Source organism: Phalacrocorax carbo, chromosome Z, assembly GCF_963921805.1.
Source record: "Phalacrocorax carbo chromosome Z, bPhaCar2.1, whole genome shotgun sequence".
NCBI lineage: Eukaryota > Metazoa > Chordata > Aves > Suliformes > Phalacrocoracidae > Phalacrocorax > Phalacrocorax carbo.
Window position 1 is genome coordinate 15,653,900 of NC_087548.1, and position 24,021 is coordinate 15,677,920.

At 35.9% G+C, this 24,021-nt stretch overlaps 1 protein-coding gene across 7 annotated transcripts in view; it reads left to right on the top strand.

Moving 5' to 3' along the window:
• NIPBL (NIPBL cohesin loading factor) overlaps positions 1-24,021 on the top strand; it is a 160,309-nt gene that overhangs the window by 99,683 nt on the left and 36,605 nt on the right. For 3 of the 7 annotated variants that reach the window (XM_064438875.1, XM_064438878.1, XM_064438877.1), the window contains 7 exons: positions 229-1,800; positions 15,509-15,691; positions 19,568-19,765; positions 19,949-20,020; positions 20,123-20,212; positions 21,433-21,536; positions 23,105-23,191. In XM_064438875.1, the coding sequence (XP_064294945.1) occupies positions 229-1,800; positions 15,509-15,691; positions 19,568-19,765; positions 19,949-20,020; positions 20,123-20,212; positions 21,433-21,536; positions 23,105-23,191 (2,306 nt within the window). The remainder of the gene's footprint in view (positions 1-228; positions 1,801-15,508; positions 15,692-19,567; positions 19,766-19,948; positions 20,021-20,122; positions 20,213-21,432; positions 21,537-23,104; positions 23,192-24,021) is intronic. The other 4 variants (XM_064438879.1, XM_064438881.1, XM_064438876.1 and 1 more) reach the window with 3 other exon arrangements.

Consider the following 24,021-nt stretch of genomic DNA (forward strand, 5'->3'; position numbering starts at 1 on the left):
TTTAAGGATTGACACCTGTGGTAGGCTGACAATGAGTGATAGTCTGAATACATTAAAAAGTATTAGCTAGAGGAGTTCTATTCTTGCTTTTAAATTAAATGGATTTTCTTGTGTGTACACATACATGCTGAGGAGGATTAATTGGCGGGAGCAGAGGGGAATGGACATTCTTGCTTGGACATTTACCAGTCTATGTATATAATTTGATTTTTCTCTTTTAACTTGCAGATAAGCCTCTAAAGAAGCGAAAACAGGAAAACAAACCACAGGAGGCTGGAGGTGCTACTGGAGGAAATAGAGCAGCTTCTCAGGAGACAGGTTCTGCAGGAAATGGGGCAAGACCAGCATTGATGGTTAGTATTGATCTGCAGCAAGCAGGAAGAGCGGACTCTCAGGCAACAGTAACTCAGGATTTGGACACCATCAGAAAACCTGAAGAAATTAAGCAGTATAATGATGGGTTTGTGTGTGTTCCCCAGGAAGACACTGCTGGAGTTCTTAAATTTAAACACGAAAACCATCCTGAGATTTTTAGGAAAAAGTCAGACTTTGAGGGTCAAAAGACGGATATCCAACAAAATGAAAACAGGCAAATGGAATTTCAGCAGAATGAGAGCAGAAGGTTGGAAAGTAAACACAATGAAAACAAACAGTTAGAAGCTAAACATGAAAGCAAGCATGAAAGCAGACAAATGGAAGTGAAACAGAATGAGAACAGACAGACAGAATCAAAACAAAATGAGAGCAGGCAAATGGAGATGAAACAAAATGAGGGAAAACAAAATAATGGCAAACAGGACATAAGGCAGAGGCCTGAAACACCAAAGCAGAAGAGTGAAGGCAGGCCTGAAACACCAAAGCAGAAGAGTGAAGGCAGGCCCGAAACGCCAAAACAGAAGAGTGAAGGCAGGCCCGAAACGCCAAAACATAGACACGATAATAGGAGGGACTCCAGTAAACCATTGTCAGATAAGAAAATTGAAATATCTAGGCATAAACTAGATGTGAAATCCGATCCTTCAAGGGTAAAACCTGAAAGTAGATCTGATCCAACAAAACAAAGGCCTGATGGGCGCTCAGTTTCTGATACACCGAGGCGTGACCATGATAGCCTTAAACAAAGATCTGAGGACAGGGGGGAGTCAGAGAGATACAGAGGAGACCCATCCAAGATTAGAAGGCCTGAATATTTGAGATCCTCAAACAAAAATGAACATGATTCTAAGCATGGTATTAAATCTGATGGTTCAAAACCTGAGAAGTTTGAAAGGAAACATAGGCATGAGTCTGGTGAATCAAGGGAAAGGTTTTCTCCTGGAGATCAGAAATCAAGACCTGACAGCCCTCGTATTAAACAGGAAGGTAAAGGAGATTCTAGTAAATCAAGACCTGATAAAACTGGTTTTAAATCACCCAACAGCAAGGAAGAACGAAGGACAGATGGTAATAAGAGTAAAGTAGATAGTAATAAAGCACATGCTGACAATAAAGCAGAGTTTCCCAGTTATTTGCTGGGGGCAAGATCTGGTGCACTGAAACATTTTGTCATTCCAAAAATCAAGCGTGATAAGGATGGCAATGTTACTCAGGAGTCAAGGAAAAGTGAATTTAGAGGTGAACAGAAGGATAAAGTAGAGAAGATTGGGCTAGTTGAAGATCTAAATAAAGGAGCTAAGCCTGTAGTTGTCCTTCAAAAGCTTTCTTTGGATGATGTGCAGAAATTTATTAAAGATAGAGAAGATAAATCAAGGGGCTCTTGTTTTAAACCTAACAAGAACAAGTCATCCAAATCTAATAAAGGTAAGATTTTTTTTTGTTTTAATATAATTGCATTATATCTTTTACACTCCTGTTCTTTTAGATTTGCTACTTTTGTGGTTAGAAATTAAACGCAAACATTTGATAGTCACCTTATATGCTTGCTTATATGGTGATTTTGGGGAACAAAGTGAAACTCGTCCATGGACTGCTTGTTATTGGAAATCCTGCTGTGATGTACCTGAAATGATTTGTTTACTCCAGTGCAAATAAAGTGAGAACACATAAATGGTCTTAAGCTGTACTTCAGCTACATTAGTTTAACCTGGTAATTTATCCAGTGAAACGCAACTGCTGTATGTATGATTTAAACTGGTTTAAGTGTGTCTGTATAAGGGGCTTGAACTACTGTAACTAAGTCAGTGTAGTCAGAGTGGTGGTGCTTTGTATAGAAGCCTTAAGATTCTTTTCCATTTTTAATTGGGACTGAAATGTGGTTTTCTGAGGCATGTTTTGACATGATGCAATAAGAACACAGTTACAAAGTCCTGTCTGCCTCCTTTACACTATAAATACAAGTCTGCTGGGGAGGCTTCACACTTGAAGATGTGTGACAGTAAGCTTACAAAAAGGTTCTGTCTTTGGGAGAATTCAGACATCATTGTTTGTAGGGACCATTGCATGCAGAAAGAGGAAAGGAACTGGTAAACAATTGGCTGGCAATTTCAACTTAGTAATACCCACAGGAGATAACTCAGAACAGCTTGTAGGTTTCATATTTGGTTGATCGTCTCTTCTACAGATATAACAATTTTTTATATGATTGCTTTTCTTTTTGGTGCTCTAATTTTGGCTTGTTTGGTTTCAGACTGAAGTAGATCATTTCACATTGTGAAACTGATGTCACTAACTGGTCAGGGTTCCTTTCTTTTTTAATGTTTAGCATTTAAAGCATTTAAATATCTTACATAGTTATGTTTATAGAGTTGTCATGTCTCAAAATAGACCAATCAAGTGGCGGGGGAGAGGATTTCAGCCATGTGCAGGAATAATTTATGAATGTAGTTCCTGGCATATCATGAATTCGAGATTAAAATATTTTCTTCTGTAGTTGATCTGATAAGAAATGGTATAGAAATAATCTTTGTGAATGTATAACTATGTTTATGTATACGGGTACAGAGGTGATATCTGTGTAATGAATTTATTATGCTACATCTGTTCTCTATCTACTAACCTGTTTGCATTAATTCTTAAAGACTTAATAATTCAGGAAGTGTATTACTTATTTGGAAAATAATAGCTTCCTTGTTAAGTATTTTCTCTTTATCCTAGAAAAATGAATATTTCCTTTGTACCTTTTTGAGGTTCGGAACAGGCAAAATTGGAGTTCGACATTATGATATCTTTGTTGTCAGTTTAATCTAAAGATTTCAGATTAAACCTTTATGTTCTTGGTAGGGAATACTGAAAACTTTCTGATGGAACTAAGCTGCAGTCTCAGAAGGATAGATTTTGAGTTCACACAATTCTATGTTATTGTTAGATCCTTCAGAGCCATATATAGTGCATGTATGCTTTCTAAAATGTTTCTGAAGTACTTTTTTTGTAGTTTGTATTGTATGTGGTTATTTATAGACAATGTTTGAGTAATGTGTAAATGTTTTGATGACTTCTGTCTGATTGGCGTGACTCTAGAAGCTGTGTCACACATGAGCAACAGATTAATTTTAAAGTCAGCTTTGTAACTTTTCTGCAATGTTTCTGTGTTTTTTGTTTTCTGAAGTCATATATTTCTTACATACTCTCAAATAACTTGGGACATATTTTCCAGGGAAAGAAAATGATTGAATCTGATATCTGTCTTTTTGCTGTTGTATTCAGAATAAGGTTCTTAGAACAATTCCAGAAATAGGTTTTGTGGAAAGAATAATGTTGTAACTATGTATCTCCTACAAATCTAGTTTTGAGCATTCAGCCAGGCAGATTTTGGGAAAAGTGTCTCTGAACTTCAGATTTTTCATACGTAGTTTAGTTTTACCTCCCCCCCCCCCCCCCCCCCCCCCCCCCCCCCAGCTTCCTGGTAACTTACTTCCTAGGATATATTAGGCTGAATAACTAGGTCAACTCCAATGTTTCAAAAGGTTCATAATTTATTAAGGTATCTCTTCATAAGCCAAAGTATATTTGTCAATAATGGACTGATATAGAAAATACTCATGCCATTGCCACAATGTCCTCACTCCAGTTGAGAGCAATAGTGTTCACTGTTTTACTCTGTGCCATTTTTAGAGATCGACATTTTCATACACTAAGTGTAATTTTCATAAACATTCTTTATGTAGTTCATCCTGTATTTCTTAACAGATTGTAGCAAATCTTTTCTAGTGTTGCCTTGTAGCATCATTATTCCACTTCTCACACCCATCTTATTCCATGTAGCTTAGTATGTTTTGCTTTATCTTTCTTGATTTTACTTCCTTGTATTTCTTGTCCTTTGATTTTACTTTCTCATCCATCCCTCCCCAAGAAAATATCTTCTGCTGGCTTTGTCATGTACAACATCATTGCTGTGGTTTATCTGAGCTCCAGTTTAAAATAGGGTTAGTTCATCTAGTTCAAAACGCCATTTATATAGTCCTTCTGTCTTAAGGGACTAATGCCATCCCTATAAAACTCAGTAAAACTGACTTAAGCTAAAATTAATGCTTTGCAAACTGCAAGTCTGTACAACTTTTTACATTGTTTCAGTAAATTTTAAATTTGAAAACCACACGTTTATTGTGCATGTGGATAAAGCCTTGCATTGTAGTGCAGAAAGACAAAGTAACATTTTAATCAAATTTTATAGACAGGTTTGAAATATATGAATGTGAAGGATAGCTGTTGTACACGACTGTTAATATTGAATCATCCCAACAGTCCCTTTTGGCATTTACAAGGAAGATGCAACTTTTTCCTCTCTCTCCTGATCTTTGAGCATTTTTCTGAAAGATTCACTCTAGCTCAGAGGAAAGTTACAGCAATGTTTTTCGTAGTATTTTTGTTAAGGGGTCTTATGGTGTAATTTTGTGGCCTGTTACATCCAGTTCAGAATGAGTTGTAACACTTTTTTCTTCCGGTTTTAACATCTGTGAATGCCTTTTATCCTGGTTTTAATGCAAATGTATGTTGTTGGCGGGATCCACAAAACCTTTCCCTTTGAGTTTGTGCTTGCAATGAGGAGGCCATCTTTGCTATCCTTAATTTCCAGAGGTTCTGCGAATACCTTCTCTTCTGCTTCTTAGAGCTATGCTGATCAGCTGTGTTGGGATGGGAGCTGTTAACAGTTTTACAGTTACTGCATTCCTAACAAGACAAATTTTCTTTTGTTAAAGTATGAAACAGATATAAGTAATGAGAGAAACTCCGTCTGTGTAAAGAGATGTCTGAGTCGATTTATAAAGTTTGAAGGATTGCCATATAGGTAATGCAAGTTTTAGTTCTAGGACAAATGAATACATGTTTAAGACTTGAGCAGAAACACCTTTTGAGTCTTCCAATGTCACACAAAAAGAGTTTGATGTTTTAAAAAAACCTAACCAACCAACCAAAAACCAAAAAAAAACACCCAACCCAAAACCTGATCTGCCTGCTACTCCTTCACTGTGTAGTTTGTTACAGAATTTCATTATCTGTACAGCACAGAACTTTAAATACAGGGGTTTGTTGCTCACTAGAAGTCTTCCTAAATATTGTCTTCTTACAGGATCAACTAAAAAATTTACTGTTTAATCATCTTCATGTTGTAGAGTTACAACAATGCTTCTAGATTTTTCTGTGTTCTGTGCTTGTGTGTTGGGGTTTCTTTGGGGGGGGTGGGGTGTTGTTTCTTTTGGTTTTATTCCATGTGACTTTTTCAGAGCCTATGGTAACTATAATTTGGCGTTTGTGTAACATGATGGTCTATCTTTTGAGTTCTAGCACTGCTGGAAATAACCTCACTTGTGAAGCAGAGTGATCACTGAGGTGCTCATCTTCTGGGTAGGAGTGACAAGAAAGGGAGTATTCCAGGATGAAAAGCTGCATCCAGATTGTGTTGGCTCAGTGAGCCAACTTGTGATGCCTCTCACAGACTTCTAGTTAGCACAGCAGAACTACTCATGAATACATTCTGGTACAGCTGAAAACTGGACGAAAAGGGAGTATCAATTTCAAGCATTTGTTTAAATCCTTCATGGACAGGACTTCTGTAAGGATAAAATTAGCAAACCTTTAAGGAAAATAAGTTATGGATATTAACATGTCAAGCAGATTTTAGAGTTCACTCAAATTTATTTCCAGAATAACAACCTCTTGATGCTGAAACAGATACACTGTTCTACTCACTGAAATCAGTGGGGCAAGCAGCTGTGCTGCAGAGAGATAAGTGGAGTAAAACTATACTCCCTTTGGAAAGGAAAAGGCTGCAACTCAGCTTGCTTACTGCAGATTGTGCTTTTATAAAGATCGCTGTTGTGAAAGTCCATAATGTCACAAATACGAAATTTGAAATCACTGTCTTGAAGTTCCTGGTAGCAACTGCATTTGCATGTGGGAAGGCCAGAATCATAACCCACTAAGCATCTTGGATGTGCATGCACTGCCCAGTGGGTCAAGCATGTCATAACTTTCTCTGAAGTTCTGCAGAAAATTATGCCACATTTCAGAGAAAAAAGGATATATTTCATGGTTTACAGCAAGAAGTTTATAATGGTTCTTCTCAGCTGAAGTCTTTCAAGCTTCTCTTAAACTCTAAATTTAACTGGAATTTTAGAAAAAAAAAATCACTTTCATAATTCTACAGTCTTCCTGTTTTTACTCTTTTCTGAGATACCAGTGACTACCTTTTTTCAACTTAACTAGATTAGAAGAGGAGCTGGCTGTCCCTCATGGCATTAGAAGTATTTAAAAATATGTTGGGCTTGCAGAGGATCCATTTTAATATACACCTTGCCAATTTAGCCCTGATTAATTTTTTCCTCCTTTCTGGATTGAACAGTTTTACAGTTCAAAAAATATTCCAAGCAGTGTTTAGTCAAAAGCCAAAACCAAACCATTTATAACCTGTTAAATCCACTAGTCTAGGAAGATCTAATTTCTCTAGCATGCTTTGCACTGGAATGGATCATTCCTACCTGCAGGGATTTTTTAGATATGGTGTATCCATCCTATCCCAGAAGGTATGTTGGGATTTGTATGGGCATTGTACATACTCTCTGGGGCCCTCATTTTTGGTGCTAGTTTTTCAGAAGCAGATGTTGGATATACTGGTATTGGTAGGCAGCAGGAATTCAGCTGTTAAACAGTGGAGTCCTTTCTTGTATTGATCTATTACCAGTACAGTAGGAGACGTTTTCAGCACAGTGCTTTGCCTGGAGGCTGCTGTAGTTATTTCCTACTTTAGTCGTTGCCACTTAGGTAAATATTCAATTCTTGCTCTCATAGTTGTTCTTAAGTTTTCTCAGGGTAGTAAAAGTGAACTGTGTGTGTTCCACACCTAGTCCTTAGCAGCCACAATAAACTTGACCAAATTGACCAAACCCACTAGTTTCATTGTACTTTGGTTCATCCAAAATATGATGCCTTGTCTGTTTGCAGATTCAGGAGCGCATTGTTTGATTAGTTCATTTTTAAGAAATTACTTTGGCTCATGTAAGTGATAGAAATTTATGACCTAATTTGTCGGAGCAATTTGGTGAAAGTCTGAAACGGCCTTGGGTTGGTGGACATGGATCTTGATCAGGTTCCTCTAGTTTTTGGGAATCACTAAAAGATATTTTGCATAAATAATTTTTGCAACAATGCATTGCAATATGTAAAAATATGGGCTAGCAATTTGTCTGACATCAGTTACAATATGTAATGCAGACCTGTTCATGTGTCTAAGAATGGATGTTATTTCTTGGCTTATGTGTAGGAATATGTGCTCAAAATTTTTTGTTTTAATTTTTTTCTAAACAAAGGGTAAATTTGGCAAAATACTAATAGGGGAAAACCTCACATTGGCTCCTGCTAAATTAATTTTTCTGTTGCTTGGCATTTCCAGGTGACTTTTTGTGTAAGAAAATTTAAACTGTGTACTTGAAATTTGGAATTTACTTTTGCTTCATGGGAACATTACTAATGAACAGAAGAGGATGAGACCTTTTTTTGTTCTTTAAATTACTGGACTGTTTGCATCGAATATAGGTTTCTTAAATATATATACTGTTTAATTATCTTCTGAGCCGCTTTCCTGTAGTATTTTAAAATAAACGCAAAAACATCAGCAATCTTTTGTTGTTGTTGCGTATGTAATTAAGTTATTTTGAAGAAGCAAAACAAAAGTAGCTTCATGTCATTTTCAATGATTAAGGCTGAGAATGTTTCCATGATAGAGTGAGGAAAAAGCAGATGTGCCTGTAGTCACAGATCAGATGTAGATCATGGCATTTGTTTTGCTTATTCTCTGCAAAGATCTTGCTTGTATTATATTGCTTATATAGAAGTTTTTCTTTTATGAGAAGAAAAATTAATTTTATTTAATTAAGGTCTTTTTCTTAGATAAGGCCCCATGGCTCAGTTTTTAAATTAATCAGAACACGTGGCTGGGAAAATGCATCAGTCATAAACTTCAGATTCCAAACATTAATAGTAACAGAAAATCACATGCTGTGTTTTGCAACTGTACAAAACACCTTAACTTTTAATACAATAAATTGAGTTGGCTTAAATTAAAATGCGTATGTTCAAAAGTGATGACAGCAAAATCCAAAAGCAATCCCCTGACACTGATTCATAAATGTAAGGGGTTTTGTGCAGCACTGCATTTATTTCAGTTGCCAATCTTGCTCCATTTCACTCTGAGTACTGCTAGAATTTTTGTGAAGTATCTTGCAAAAGTAGACTGCTGTAGCCTCCTTTTACCAATTTTTATAAAGACAAAAAACCAGTGAATACCCATAAGAAATACAGTAACTTGTGGCTATAGTTGCTGCAGCAATCGGTTAGCTTGAGGAAGTCATTGAGGCCAATGTAAATGGGAGTTCTCTTGGCATCTTCAGAGAGTCCATGTTGGGTATATTCCCTGCTCTCTGCTGGGATCTTTCAGGGTGCTCTTTGGAAACCTCTTCACTCCATCCAGAAATTATTCTTGCTTCTGGGAGTATTTTGTACTATTGTAAAATTATTTTTGAATCCATGCTGCTCAGCTGTGGGCAATTAAGACCTTTATTGTATCATGGAAGTATTGTGTTCGCAGATTCTTCTCTGACCCACCAACCTGACTGGGTGCCATTTTTCAAGGCCAGAGCTAAGAACTAGAGTATAAGCAGGGAGTCTGAACCTCTTATTTTGTTTAGCCCAAGGCCAGGAGCCTTCCCTTTGTGCCAGTATTGGGGCAGATGAGGAAAAATTATTTCAAAAGATGTGTTCAAGCAGGTTCTGTGGAATGATACAGGATGTACTTCTTCCCAACACTACTGCTTTTCTTCCTGCCAGATTCAATGCAGCAGGGAATCCTGTGGGCGCAGTCCCTTGGGTTGTGGTGAGAGCATCTCAGTCTTCTATCCTCCTTCTGTTGGGGAGAGGGGGTGGGGTGTGGGTGTGAGCTGAGCTCAGGAGTTATCCTGTCATGGATGTAGTCAAAAGGTGAGAGTAAGGGGCTCAATAGAGGGTCGTATGCTCTTTATAGGTAATAGTTGAATATCCTTCCATAAACTTTAAGGTAGAGAATGGGACAGGAAAGCCACGGGAGTAAATGCACTACTTCTCAGATTTTTTTCACAAGTATTCATTTGATGGTGTGTTTTCCAGCTGATGATATGGTGTTGAGATAAAAGTGGAACTTCTGTCTGATAAGCAGATGTGCCTTTCTCATACCTTAAAATCCTTTTTGAGAAAAGAATTGTGATTTCCCTGTGTTTCCCCTCTGTTCTTGAAACTCGCCAGGGCACAGAATTATTTGGAGGAGTGGGAAGTTGGTGGGCAAGGGACTCTGATCACCAGAGACTCAGTCCGCCATATAAAGAATATACTGGAGCATGTTAAAGGAGAGCCTGATGGAAAGGATATCATTAAATTTGCACACACAGAGAGACAAAAATTTTCAGCTTTAACCAGTAAGCTGTTCATCAGTCACAGGTAGTCATGTGGCCCTTTGCACTGTAGTGCCCAAATGCTGTAGTGTAACAGTACTTAAAAATTTTAAAAGGGTGTTTATTTTCCAAACATCTTTATAAAGTAGGGAAGTACCTTTATTGTCTCATTTTTCTTTTAGTTCTTTATCTAAAGTAGAACATTATCTGCATGAGTAGTTGTAGTAGAATTAAGCTGCGAGTCTGTGCTGTTGTAGTTACTATGACATGGCTATCCATCGAGAAGGCAGCACTCCTGTTATGGAGTAACAGTCCATTTTATTTGATTTAGCACAGCGTTTGAAGGTTTTTTGAACTAATGCAGAAAGAAATTGCTTTCCTTCCTGCATGTATGTCTGACATAGGAGGTTTTACCAGTGTAGTTATAGCAGTGACCCAAAATTACTTGATAAAATTAGGTAGTAAGCTGGTGATATATAAGGGAGGAACATCCTCTATCAGATGCTCAGGGTAGACATGTAAGGAAGGTGAACTTAGTCTCTGTCGAATAACAGCAAGGCTGGGTATGCTAGTCATCAGCACAATAAGAGGAGTCCAGCAGCAGGTGTAATGTCGTCTGGTGCAAAAAAGGATCAAGAGGAGGGCAAAATTGGACTGCAATCTGTAGGGTTTTATTTTTAATGTCAAAATGAGGGTGCTTAGCAATTCATTAGTTTTGAATTTTGAGAATGTGGGAAGTGCTTAAACTTCAATTTCTGAATGCTGAGATTCATATCCTTACCCGAAACAACTGGCAACATTCCCTCTTAGTCTGTTCTGTGTTCTTTTATATAATGTCTTGATAGTTGGAGAAAGTTGCACTTTAAAATACAAGATATATAGGGAGTTTACAAATATGAAATTGGATTAAGTGCAGTTTTGCGTATTATAAGCTATTAGCACACATAAATGGAAAATAAAATATTTAGGGGAGTCTAATTCATGCAAAAGACTTTGTTAACGTAAACCTCAGTTTTGAAATGAACTTCAGGGACAGCTTCTCTTTAAGCACTTCTTCATCTGCTACAACAGATGTATGTGCAAACAGGCCATTTCAGTGTCAGAAGTATTTTAAAAGTAACCATATAAGCAAACTGATATGGATTCCTTCCACTGTATTAACTGTCTTTTATAGTTATGGAAGTAGCAATTTGGAGTTTAGGTTTCTAGTGGTATTTGAAACATGATGGCTTGTTAGTTCATAGGAGATTGCACCAAAATGCAAGCTATACATCTGTTTTCCATAGTTTGGAGAGCAAAGATAAATCATTACTGAGAAGATAAGAAGAGTTTTTTAATGTTGGTTTTGATTTTATGGCAGGAACGGCCTCTCTGATCCTGGAAAACTCACCTAAGCATCAGCAAGCATGATCCCCTTCTCCCCTGGCTTAAAGCTTCAACATAGCTATTGAAGTTGTTATATCAAGCCAGTTGAAACTAAATATGAACACACTGGTTGTGTCAAAAAATAATCATGCTGTCCGTATTGAATGGATCCAGTAAAAGTCCATAATGATGTTACCTTTTTTTCCTGATGTTCAACCTTTCTTGAAGGCTTTTATCTGCCTGGATCAGGGTTATCTATTTGACTTGCAATTTCAAGACAAAGTGATTTTGGATCCTTCTAAAGATAGATATGTGTAAATACTAGCTAAAGTTAAAGGCTGTTCTACGAACTTGAAGCTACCCATCAAGTTAGAAGAAAAAGTGATGCTGAACTTTGAATCAGATCTGTGCCTTTCCATTCTTTCCTTAAGCCATACATAAAGAAGTAAATACCACATCCACTAGATGTTTGTAGAAATCTTTCTACTATACATTGCAAAACCCTTTGAAAAAGTTTCCCAGATTAAAATAGAATATGGGAAGAGGCTTACAGACTAATTAATTTTTAGCTAAGATTCTCTGGCTGATCTTCAACTATTATATTTTGTCAATAATTGCTTGGTGAGAAAACAACTATCTTGATCAGTGGATATTCAGAAACAGCTGAAGATTCTTGAATACCTCTTCTAAGAAACCTTTTGGTAATGGCAATCAAATGAAACCAAGAATTTGTTCTTCCTTGAACAAGCAACTAGTATGTAAGTCACGGACAGCCTTGCATATGTTTGGAGAAGCACTGAAGAAGTGGCTGTTCATGCATGCAGTTCTTTGAGATTAATTGTTCTTACAGCTACTCTGTGACTTGCCCATTAGTTTCATTAGCGTGGAGTTCGTTAGCTTGCTGTTCTTTACAGTAAAACAAAAATTTTGATATTATGGTACTTTTCTTCCTTTTTTTTTTGTTTAATACTTGCAGCAGCTTTGAGAGTACATGTAGGTGCTGTCTGAAGAACACTGTTGCCCATAGCCTGTTTCAGACATATTGTATGCACTGATCGCACACATTGCAAAAAATTGAGTTATTCTGTTGATGAGGACAGTTCTTTAGAAAGCTAATTTACTGGGGCATTCTTATTAACTTGTGGAGTAACTTTATAGTAAAGTTACTTTCTCCTTAACTATTTTAAAAGCCATGCAAACTGGAGGCAAAAGTAACTGATTAAAGTGAAATACAAAAGTAGGTACCAGCTCTTAGCAAACTTATCAAAGAAATTGTAAAAATGAAGGCAATCTTTGTATATGTTTTGTAGATACTTTCAAAGGGGTTCATGTTGTATGTTCTTGTAATTGTTTTTGAAAAGTGTCCCATAAACTTAAAAAGCGTTAGCATGGGTTTTATAAGCTAATGTTTGTTCCCTTGTGACTGGATTCTTATGGTGAACTGGGTTCTCTTAAGTATATCTTTACTACCCTGAACAAATAAACAGTACCTTTGTTATAAAATATGGAGGTATAAAAGAAGGAGTTTAGTAAAAGTTTCTAGTGAAGATTGGGTTCCCCTGACTTAAAATAACATAAATAATAGAAGAAAATAAGTATTAACACACACTTGACTGGAGACCCACAGTATATAATACCCTTGCATTTCTTCAGAAAGTATGGGCAGTCCTTTTCCATGTATACGAGAAGAGTAGATACATATGCAGTCATGCTTAAGTCCTTTTTATTGCGTGACTAAAACTCTTTTTAGGTTTGGTTATCTATAATCCTTAGCAGTTAGGGAAACTGGCCATGCAGCAGACTTGTTCCAGGGAACATTGTGACAGAAACAGAGACTTTAAAGACAGCTTATAGAGGACTTTACAATAATTCTATTTGTTCTCTTTTCTGCTGTTCCCTTCTTGAAAAAAGAAAGCTTTACATATTTCTAGCAAAAGAAAAAAGGTTAGGTTTATACTGTCACCTGTAATATCTGTAATAGGGAGAGTGCAATTCAAGAATTAGTTGAATTTAGCAGTGGAGAACATAGAAAACTTGGAACTTTTGAGAAGGAAATAGGGTTTTTTTCCAAATATTTAAACTGTTCGTATTTTTATCTTTTATTGATTTTTAATTAATACTATAGTATTTGATATCACTTTTAAAGATTGAGTAGTGTTCTGCCCCGGGAACAAAATCAATAAGAAAGGCAAGAGGAGGTATTCCTAGAAGGTATACTTGCCTAGATGGAGAGTAGTAGCCTGTGGTTTTTGTTTGTTGTTTGGGGATTTAATGCAACTTTTGTTCCTTTACTTGTACCTGGCTTTTGCAATGTCTTTGTTTAGCCAGATTTACTGTAAGCTTTTTGTATGTGTGTAGTCCTGCTGATTTCAATGAAATTATCAGCAGTGCATAAAATTGAGAATACATGTTAGAGAACCAGGATCTGAGGCCTTCTAGTGATTTCATCTGTGGAAATTGTCTTAAAACTTGTGTGTGTGAATTTTCCTGTAGTCTGGGACTGGATGTAAGCTAAGTCTCTTCAGGCACTGTATAGGTGTACAAAAAGACATGAAGTATGAGTGTGGGGACAGGACTGCTCAGGTGCTCAGCTATGCAGCATCCAGATTGAACCTGGCTGTCATCCAGTCAGCTGGTGGTACACACAGAGGAACTGATTTGTCCGTGCTGGCAAACTTCTGCCTGTCTTCAAGCAACTGCCAAGCCTGCAAAGAATAATCATGTCACAGCAACATGGTCAACCACACTGTGAAATGTTTTCTAGCATTTTTGAAACAATACTGAGAATTTAGGTAACTCTGGTGACTAACTAAGGATGGCAACTTAACAGAAATAAGTAAGAGTGACCACAGCAAGGGGGAAGCAGGGACAGTTTTTGCTATGAGTTTTACTTTACAGACATTTCCCTACCTCAGTCCAAAAACCCCAGTATTTTAAGTTAAATCTTTTTTAAAAATGCACTTAAATGAGATTACTTGCTGACCTTACTTGAGAATTATAGAAAAATAATTTTCTGATCATTAGTTTCATTCCTTGTAGGCAATTTTAATGGATGTAGATACATGTGAAATCAGTAATACATGATACTTCTTAAAAAAATTGTTGTTTGAAATTCTTTTCTAATTCTAATTCCAGGGAAAGGAAAAAAAAAGAGAAAGACTGCTTTGGATTAGAGGATAGGATATTAGCGTAAAAATGGAAATAAATTTTAGCAAGTTGTGTTAGTGATGTAGTGAATGCAGTTAAAAAGTGAATTATCATCCAGATGATGATTTTTGGAGGGGGGTATGTTTGTAGCAACTGACAGGTGGTATCCTTTCTGAATGATATAGTATGCCTTGGGAAGGAGAGAGGGAGGCGCGCATGACAAAGATGTTTGTTCTGCTGTTGGCAAAAGGTTGACAGTTTAGTCTGATAAATATGTGCAATAGGTTCTTTGATAAATTAAGACATCAAATAAGCAAAATCCCAAGAAATACTTTTGAATTAATTTGGTTTCCTTGTGTCAGTCATAAAAATTTTTCACTGCAAATCTCCTTCATTCTGACTGCATGTGGGTCTAATCATAGTTTCAAAATATGATGAGAATGGTGTGATGGTGTCTTACTATCTACCTCTGTGGAAAAGAAACCTGATGTGGTCCAGCTAGCTGTTTGCTGATGTTAAATAAAAATCTTTCGACTTTGCTGTGTAACAAGATCAAGCAAAAATTTGGGTTGCATTACAAAATTACTAGTGGGAGGTAAGAAAAAATCTGAGGCAGAGGTTGGTTTGTCAATGATTTGGCCTGTCTTTAGGGATAAGACCCCAGAGGTTCTGCCACAGATTGCCCCTACTTACTTGAAGAGGCAAGATTACTCTCATGTGTACACTAAATAATATGAATGAAAATAAACAGAACTGTTATAAGGCACAAAGAATCCTTAATTTACCAACACTGTTAAACCTGTTAAATTCAGAGGATGAACTGAAATAAGTCTAAATTTTGTGGAAATAGAGAAGGGATATATGTTTTCACAAAGGATATTCACCAGTTTGAATTTGTTTATATTTATATGCCTGACAAAATATTTTATTGAAGGAGATGTGTATGCAGTTTATTATGGTGATTTCTAATTGTAGTGTTAACAATAAATGCAACTTTTAAAAGGGCTGACAAGTACATCCAGGTATCAACTGTGGTATCATTAGTGGATATACTGTAAGCGGTTCCTGAGAAAGGACTCTAGTGTTGGGCCCTTATTTTTATCTTCAGGTTCACATTTGCTCTTCTTACTCTCCGTTAATAGGTAGCATAGATCAGTCAGTGTTAAAGGAGTTGCCTCCTGAGCTCCTGGCAGAAATTGAATCCACCATGCCACTTTGTGAACGTGTGAAAATGAACAAACGCAAGCGTAGCACAGTTAATGAGAAACCAAAATATGCTGAAATCAGTTCTGACGAAGACAATGACAGTGAAGAAGCTTTTGAATGTAAGTAGTACATTGTTCTGTTCCTACTGTTAAAGAAAGCTAATATTTTGCTTTTACAAAAGATGCTCTTTTTTTTTTTTTTTTTTTTTTTTTTAAGTTGGCTACCCTAAAACGTACAAAAACAAGTTTGCTGTCCTCACAACTGCTTGGCCAAGAATCAGTTTTTTCTCTTAAAATTACTTGATTTCCATTTGTCATTCCAGATGAAAAAGCAGCTTGTTGTTAAATTTCTTTTCCTAATTACCTTACAGGAAACAGCTGCCTAATTTGGGTCAATTTTTAGTCAATTGGATTAAGGAAAATATCCTCTAAAGCAGCACAGAAAACTTGCATACAAAGGTATGCAGAGAAAAATTTCAGTAAATAAATTTTAAGTTAGTCTTAGTTTTATTGATAAGAAAAGTGAAGGATTGCCTCTTGAATTTTTCTGACATGATAAACCGAGAATTGTGCTGCCCAGAAGCTTCTTAGAATATTTTTTCTTCTATTATTTCTCTGGCATATGCCTCAAAAAACTAGAGTTGCTTTTGACGGCTTCTCAAAATGCCATTTGCTGATGATGGTGTTCTTGAATTAACTGTTTTCAAAAGAAGAGAGGAAGCTTGTAGTTAGAACTTTGTTGTGCAACTGGATGAAGTTCCTTAGTGTCAGAAAATTGTTATTTGCCTCTAAGTTCGAAGGGGTTTCCTACTTGTTAATAAGAGTATGGTTAGTTTGTTTCTATGGTAGTTCAGTTAGCCAACACCGGAAAGAAACTCTATTAACAGAGTGAATCAGTTCAGTCTGAGTTAACATCTTAGCTGCGTTACCATGCAGGGCTACAGGAGAAGTGTCTATTGCTGCTAACCTGAGAAGGCACTTGCTTATAATGATTTTTTCCCAAGTTTAGACTCTTTCCACCTCTGCTTGTATAAATATCTTATTGAACTTCTGTAAAACACAATGTTTTGCATTGTACTCTTTCTTAGGGTCCAAAAGAGAGACTTATTTGTTCTGCATTTTAGTATGTTTCAAGTTCTCATCCAACAGACACGCAGTGCTTATGCACACGTACACATAAAAATTATAATAGCGATACCTCTGATCTTTATCAAAGAAACAGAAAATAATGTCCTTTTGTTTGTTTGTGTTTCCTTTTAATTATGACTGAAGAATGCTCTTTTGAGTGTGAGTATGAGATCATGAGGTAATTTGTAATCATTCTTGATTATAGCAAAGGATTAATGATGATTTGCTTCATTCAGGATTCTCTATTCTCTGCTTACTATTTCATATCACGTGTTTATGATGTTAATAATCTGGAACAGTGAAATAAATAAATAAGTGAAGCAAAATTATTTAAGTTGGTTGGGAATGGAGAGATTGTCAAGAATTTCACATACCTTAATCTACCTATTGGGCACAGCGACTGTTGAAATTCTTAAATACAAAGTAAAGTAAATTAAGGAAAGGTTTCACAGTATGCTTTAAGGGATTCTAAGGTTCATTATTTCCACTTGAGATCTGGCCATCATTCTAAACAGTTCAGTGAGGACATCTGGTTTAAAAATAAGATATTTCTCAAAGGATACTGTAGAACTGAATTGAATTAAAATGAGATAGAGGATCAAGATAATGAAAGATTTGTGACAAGTATGATTTGTATTGTTGCAAATATGTATTTCAGAATTCTTTTGGTTGCCTAAAATGGAACTTTAAAAATAGGAAAGAGTGATTGTTATAGAAATTTAAGTATCTCATTAAGAAGGGGCATTACATTAAACTAAATTATGAGAAATTAAAAATTTATTAAATCATATACATACAATAAGTGCTAAATGTGTTATTGCATAAATGTTTGGAAGAATTCAGGAAGAAAACTGGTATTTATATTCCAAATAGTCTTTATTTCTGTATAAAATGAAAAATAACTCTTCAAATAGTATTAATACTTAATTTTTTTATCAATTTTGTCTACTTCAAAATAAAGTTTTTATAGCAGTAATTGTGAATAGGTGTTCCCGTGTTCATCTTGTTTGCTTTGCAGAGCCAGGACAACTGTAGCATGTTCTGTTTTGTCATGCAGCATTGATAAACTGGTCAATTTAAAATTCTGCTGGAAAGCAATATTGGAAGTTACTTTTCTCACAGAGATGTAGCTGGGGTTAGAATTCATCCTACAGACCTTAAATTGATACTGATAATTTGTAAACTGTGGAGGCAGATGTCATCTGCCTCCAAGAAATACTGTCTCATAGCGGGAAAAGAAACAGTTAAGATATGTGAAGTCCTTTCCCGTAAAACACTTTCTTCACCAATAAGCTCACTCCAGGTATCCAAGATGGCCCTCCATTTCTTCAGTCGCAGTTAACTCTCAACTATTTAGACAGCATTAGTAGCTCAGACATCATGAACATCACTGTACTGCCTCCAGAAGCAAGTCTGATCCAGAAGCAGTGGAGCTGAAAGCCTGAACTGAGTTAGTCCCTTAAAGACTTGGACCACCTCTTTGCAGAAGTTTTGTACTACATTTTCAGAAGTGGGAGCCCTCAAGGGTACAGTGCAGAGCATTAGTATTGCCTCAGGGTTAATGTTTTGGGTTTTTTTTTTTCTACTATTATTATTATTAATTCTGAGCTCAGGCTGATTATTGGTATATGAGGTGTGACTGTATCCTGGTATGTTTCATATGCTTCTCAATGAACTGGGGTTGTGGGAAGAACTTGTCAGTTCAGTTCAAGTTCTGTATAAATGTTTGGAGCAGTTTTGGTCAGAAACAACCCTATATACAGTCATACCTCTCTAAACTTCAGGAGACATTGGTAGAGACACACAGATGTCAGGGCTTTTGTATGCAGGTTCACAAGCATAAATTCTGCTAGTCTAGAATGTGATGTGTTGGCACTGTTTTGATCTTCACAGCACAGTCTCTGTCAGACATCTCTTTGCTAGCCCAGTTATCCTGTTACATTAGATAATGGAGAATTGGCTGGTTTCATGGATAAAGCTACCTCCTGCTCCATATCCTTTTTCTATTTCATCTTAGCACCCCTTAAAGACACACAAAACTTTCTTTGAAAATAACAGAGAACTCTCCATTCCTCTCTCCCACTTTATTTCCACCAAATCTGTTTCTATATAGAACATTTATCCCAGTTTCTTCAACATACACTTCTGCTGAGATTTTTGGTCCTGACTGAACACTAGGTATGATAACTGTCTGTGCTACTGAGTTGCTGTCTGGCCCAGAATTTTGATTCCAGCTTTCTCCTTTACACTGAATTTCCTGCAATAAATACCAAGACAAAATTTTAGTTGTCTTGGGAAAACAGAATATCTTTCAGCAACTAGATTTCCAAGTCTCATTGGAACTTGCTCTGTTAGATGGGCAAAGGAATCACTGAATTGGAACATGGACACCCAGTAATAGTCACGATTTAGGTAACTGAAGAAATTATCTCCCTATTCTCTTCTGAAAGGATGACATTTATTTGTTCCACTTCCCTTACTTTGCCTAAAAGGACAAATGCCCTGTAGATTTGTATTTTTACACGTTTGCTGGTGTCTTTGCCAGTTTCAGGCATAGTTTTCATGTAATTCAAAAGAAATTGTTAGAATAATGCCATAACAGAATTTTATATAATAGTTTTAGAGTGTTCACATGTTTTACAGAACAGCTACACAACAGTGCTTAGCTTAGGAATCAAAGAATCATTTAGGTTGGAAAAGACCTTTAAGATCATGAAGTCCAACTATAAACCTACACTGCCAAGTCCACCACTAAACCAGGTCCTTAAGCACCACATCTACATGTCTTTTAAGTATTTAAAAATTTTTAATTTTGAGCTATTAAAAGTAGAATTTTGTACATATAATGAAAATGCATTTCACTTCCAGCCTCTCGTAAAAGACATAAAAAGGATAGAGATGAAGCTTGGGAGTATGAAGAACATGACAGAAGAAGTTCTAGTGACCACAGGAGGAGTGGTCATTATCATGAAGGAAGGAGGACTTCTGGTAGTGGCCGTTACCGCAATCGCAGTCCCGATGACTCTGATATGGATGATTATTCTCCTCCCCCTAGCCTCAGTGAGGGTAACTGATAATTTTTTAAATTTTATTTTACTTGATAATACTAGTGCATTTTTAATGGATATGTTAAACATTTTAAAATAAACATCTTTAACTGCAGATTTGAATACAAGCATAAGAAATTGAAATAATCCTTTATTTCATTTTTGAGAAAGTATTTGTTTCATTCTTTATTCTCTTAATTAGTGGCTAGAAAAATGAAGAAAAAAGAAAAACAAAGGAAGAGGAAAGCTTATGAACCTAAACTAACACCTGAAGGTAATTTTAGAAGTATTTAGAAACATTTTAGAAGAAGGTATTTTTTACAGTTTGTATTTTGTTTTGTATATAAAATAATTAATAAATTTCTTTTTTCACCAGAAATGATGGATTCTTCAAGTTTCAAAAGGTTTACTGCTTCTATAGAGAATATCTTGGAAAACTTGGAAGACATGGATTTTACAGCTTTTGGTAATATCTCAGAAATTTTCAAAATGCTTTCCCCAATTAGAAACACAAGAAACAAAAAACTTTGTATCTCAGTATTTTCAAACTTCCTTCCTGATGACTTAATTGCCTGTGATATATGCTAGGGCATACTGCATTTATATGGCTTCCACCTCGAGCGGTGGCCTTTATCTTTCCAATTTCACTTGCTGCTGCAGGAAGAAGATTGTCCTTCCTTCTTCCTGCAGAGTCCAAAAGGGGCATAAATCATAATGAGACAAATAGTAGTCCCCTGGAGTGAAAAGGATACCTCTCTGGCATGTTGTTAGGATGTTGTCTTCCGTCAAACATATGTTTGTAAACAATACTAACATAAGATGATTCTCTTGCTAGTCATGACTGAGGCACATAGATCTGCATCTATTGTGGCCTTTGACCCAACAGAGCTTGATTCAAGCAATTCAAGCCATTCAAGCAATTCAAGCAGCACAGTCCTTATGCATTTATAGCTGAGGCACTGAATCACTATTTGCTCCTTATCCATTTCAGTGGAAAACCAGCCAGCTTAGCATAAGTGTCTGAGGAGGTAGTTCATGTTGACCAAGGTGACTTTCTATTGAAATGAATAAGAGAGTATTTGTTAATTGTTTTCCTACCATCTTTGTAGAGTAGAACAAGGGGAGGAGCACAGTAAACAAAACATTACAGTTTTTAAACCAATAATATATATAACCTTGGACTTAAATGTGAAGTCATTGGTTCTTTCTGTATGTGGCAACATCATGGGTTTTTTGTAACGATAAATAAGATTAAGGGACAGTGTGTCCCAAGGTACTTAATTTAATATGTGTTTTTAATCTATTGCCCTCCCACAGATTTGAACTTTAGAATTAAAACTACAGTAATTTAAGATTTGCTTTACTGAAATGAGGGTGGTGGCACAAAAGCTGCAATAAATGCGTTTTGCTATATTAAAAATTTTTAGTTTATGCCTTTCAGAAATGGTTGCTCATGTTAGGCTCTTAAATGGTGTTTCAGAAACAGTCATATTTAAAAAGTAATTGTTGTTTTAATAGAACCAAAAGTTGTCAGCATCAGTTTTCATTACATGGAACTACTAGATGCTAGCTCCTTGGAAAATCAGTTCTTTTTTTCAGTTAGCATTTTCATATTGGCTGTAAAATATAGATTTTCTTGAAGTCTAATTAGAAATATGACTGTTAATTTTTAAATTTTTTTTAAAGGTGATGATGATGAGATTCCACAGGAATTGCTACTGGGAAAACATCAGCTTAGTGAGCTGGGTAGCGAATCTGCAAAAATCAAGGCAATGGGCATTATGGACAAGGTACATCTTTATAGTAGTTAACTCTTTTTTAACATATAATTTTGATAAACGTACAAAAACTTATGTCCCCTGTTATAACATTCTACTCTCTTCAGGTGTGCATGTGACAAATACTGTAAACAGTTATGCTTCTGCTGACTTAGCTGAAGTGGTTAAAAAGTTACCACATCTTAACCGTTACTGTCTCTGAAGCTGAGACATTTTTGTTGAACGGTCAGTGCTGGCTATATTCCAATTTGTAATACCCATGCCTGAGCAGTAAATGTAAAATAATCTACTTTCACAAAAGCACATTAACGTATAGGCATTGCTCCTTACAGCCACAGTAAATCAGTAAATCAGAACCCTCTGGCAAAGTAAAAAAATCCACCCTTTCTAATACATGCTATCAGTGCAATGTAAATGTATGATGTCCAGCCAGTATCACACTGAACTGCCTGTTTCCTACATCTCTCCAAAAAGGCCTTTCAAACTTAGAAGATTTAACACCCCAGGTGATAATAAGATTCATTTTCTGTTGACTGCATATTGTGGTTTCTTTGCTATATTCTTCCCGACTTCAGTTCAAAGGAACTTTTTGTTGGTGCAGACTATTGGTGTTATACCTCTAGAAACAATGTTCTTGCTTTCCTTATCTTCTTGGAAGTCTTGGCTTTTTGGCAGTCTTATGTTAAACTCTTACTCTGCCTGTTCGTGACCACTTAAAATGTTTATGTAGTGTCTGTAAAACCACTTGTAAAAGTTATTCTGAAGGGTTTTCTGTAATCCAAAGTTTAGATGTTCTTCCTGGACTTTTCTTCAATCTTCCTACCGTCTGTTGAAGCATATTGTCAGCCCGAGTGTTTCTCTTTCCTGATAGTTCTCACCCTTAACCTCTTTTTCCTATTTTTCACACATTCATACATACATGGGTACATAAAATCAGAATTTTATTGCTTCTAAAGGTTAGTGTCAGTAGTCTCTGGATGAGTGAAACTGACTCTCCTCAAGTTCTACACATATTCTACAAATTTTGTAATCATAATTCTGTAGAAGATCAGTAAGTGAGTTTAAGTTACTTTTTTCAACATGCTAGTTCTTCAAAGTTAACACTAATATTAACAATACATTTCTTTTTTATTATCACTCAAGTATCAGGCTATTTTATTTCTGCTTGTTCATGGAATTTGGATTTTCTACTAATAAAGCTCTATATGGCCAGTTAGAATTTTCGATTGGTACTCAGATTTGGTAAATTGCTGTTTCTAGAAGCAAAAGTATATAACTATACAACATTAGTGACAGATATGCAATTTTAAATCCATTTCTATGGATTTTGTTGATTGAAAATGCCATTTGATTGCAATCTCAGAATATGTTTCACCTAGTTTAGTTATATTATCACCATTGTCAGTCATGCTGTGTCAGAAACCACAGAAATCAAGATCCGATCCTTATCTCAAATTGCTTACAATTTAAATGTTTCAAATTATATAACAAGCTCTATCCATCATCTATAGACATTCTTTCCAGTGTTGGAAGCCTTTATGCTCCTGCAGTTGTTTGATGTGTTTCTCTTCTTGTTTTAGCTCTCAACAGATAAAACAGTAAAAGTCCTGAATATTTTGGAGAAGAATATTCAAGATGGATCAAAGCTTTCTACATTACTTAACCATGTGAGTTTCAAATTATGTAATTTCACAGCATTGTGTAGAACAGAGTTTCTTCACTTGAGTCCTAGTTAGAGATCGTTTCAAATACTGTGAATGTGTGTGAAAGGAATTTCTGATACAATGTGATTGAGATTGCCAAATTTTAAGATTTGAAGTAAAATTCAATTGATTATATTTTTTCGGTACAAAATTATAGTAGTAATAACAAACAGGTGTATTGGGAGTAACTGAGTTTTCTTTTGTTTCAATGTTATAGTTTCTTCATAAAATATTCATGGTAACTGGTGGAATTTGCACTCTTGGACATTTCTTTGCTACTTTGCTATGTGTCCATAAAACATCCCTTACACCATGAAAGAAGTACTACAGCTTTCATGTAGAGCATATTCTTCTCCTAAGCATTAAGAAAGGAGGAAGCACTTTGTTTAGTTCTGTTCTTATGCTGCAAAGTTAAAAGTTGTTAGCATAAACAGAATTATTAGGAAGCTTAAGATTTTAGGGTTTCTTTACTGATATACCTAAAAGTACATGGGGATTTGAAGCTTTTGTAAGGCTGATACATGATACTTCTACACTTTCTAGTCAATATTCTAGCAAGAATAGAGTTCTTGAGTTTTATGGGAAAAACCCGCTTGATCTGCAGATGTGGAGAGTTATTATTTATATTGGAAAGGAAGAATTTGATCTTGCAAATGAAAACCAGAGACATACTATTTGTACCTAAATGCTTTCATCTAGGTAGTTTGTAGGGGTTTCGAAGTTTCAGTGTATGGTTCTGAATGTCTTCAGCAATATGAAAAATAAGTGAAAAGAAGGTGCTGGTTTACCTGTTC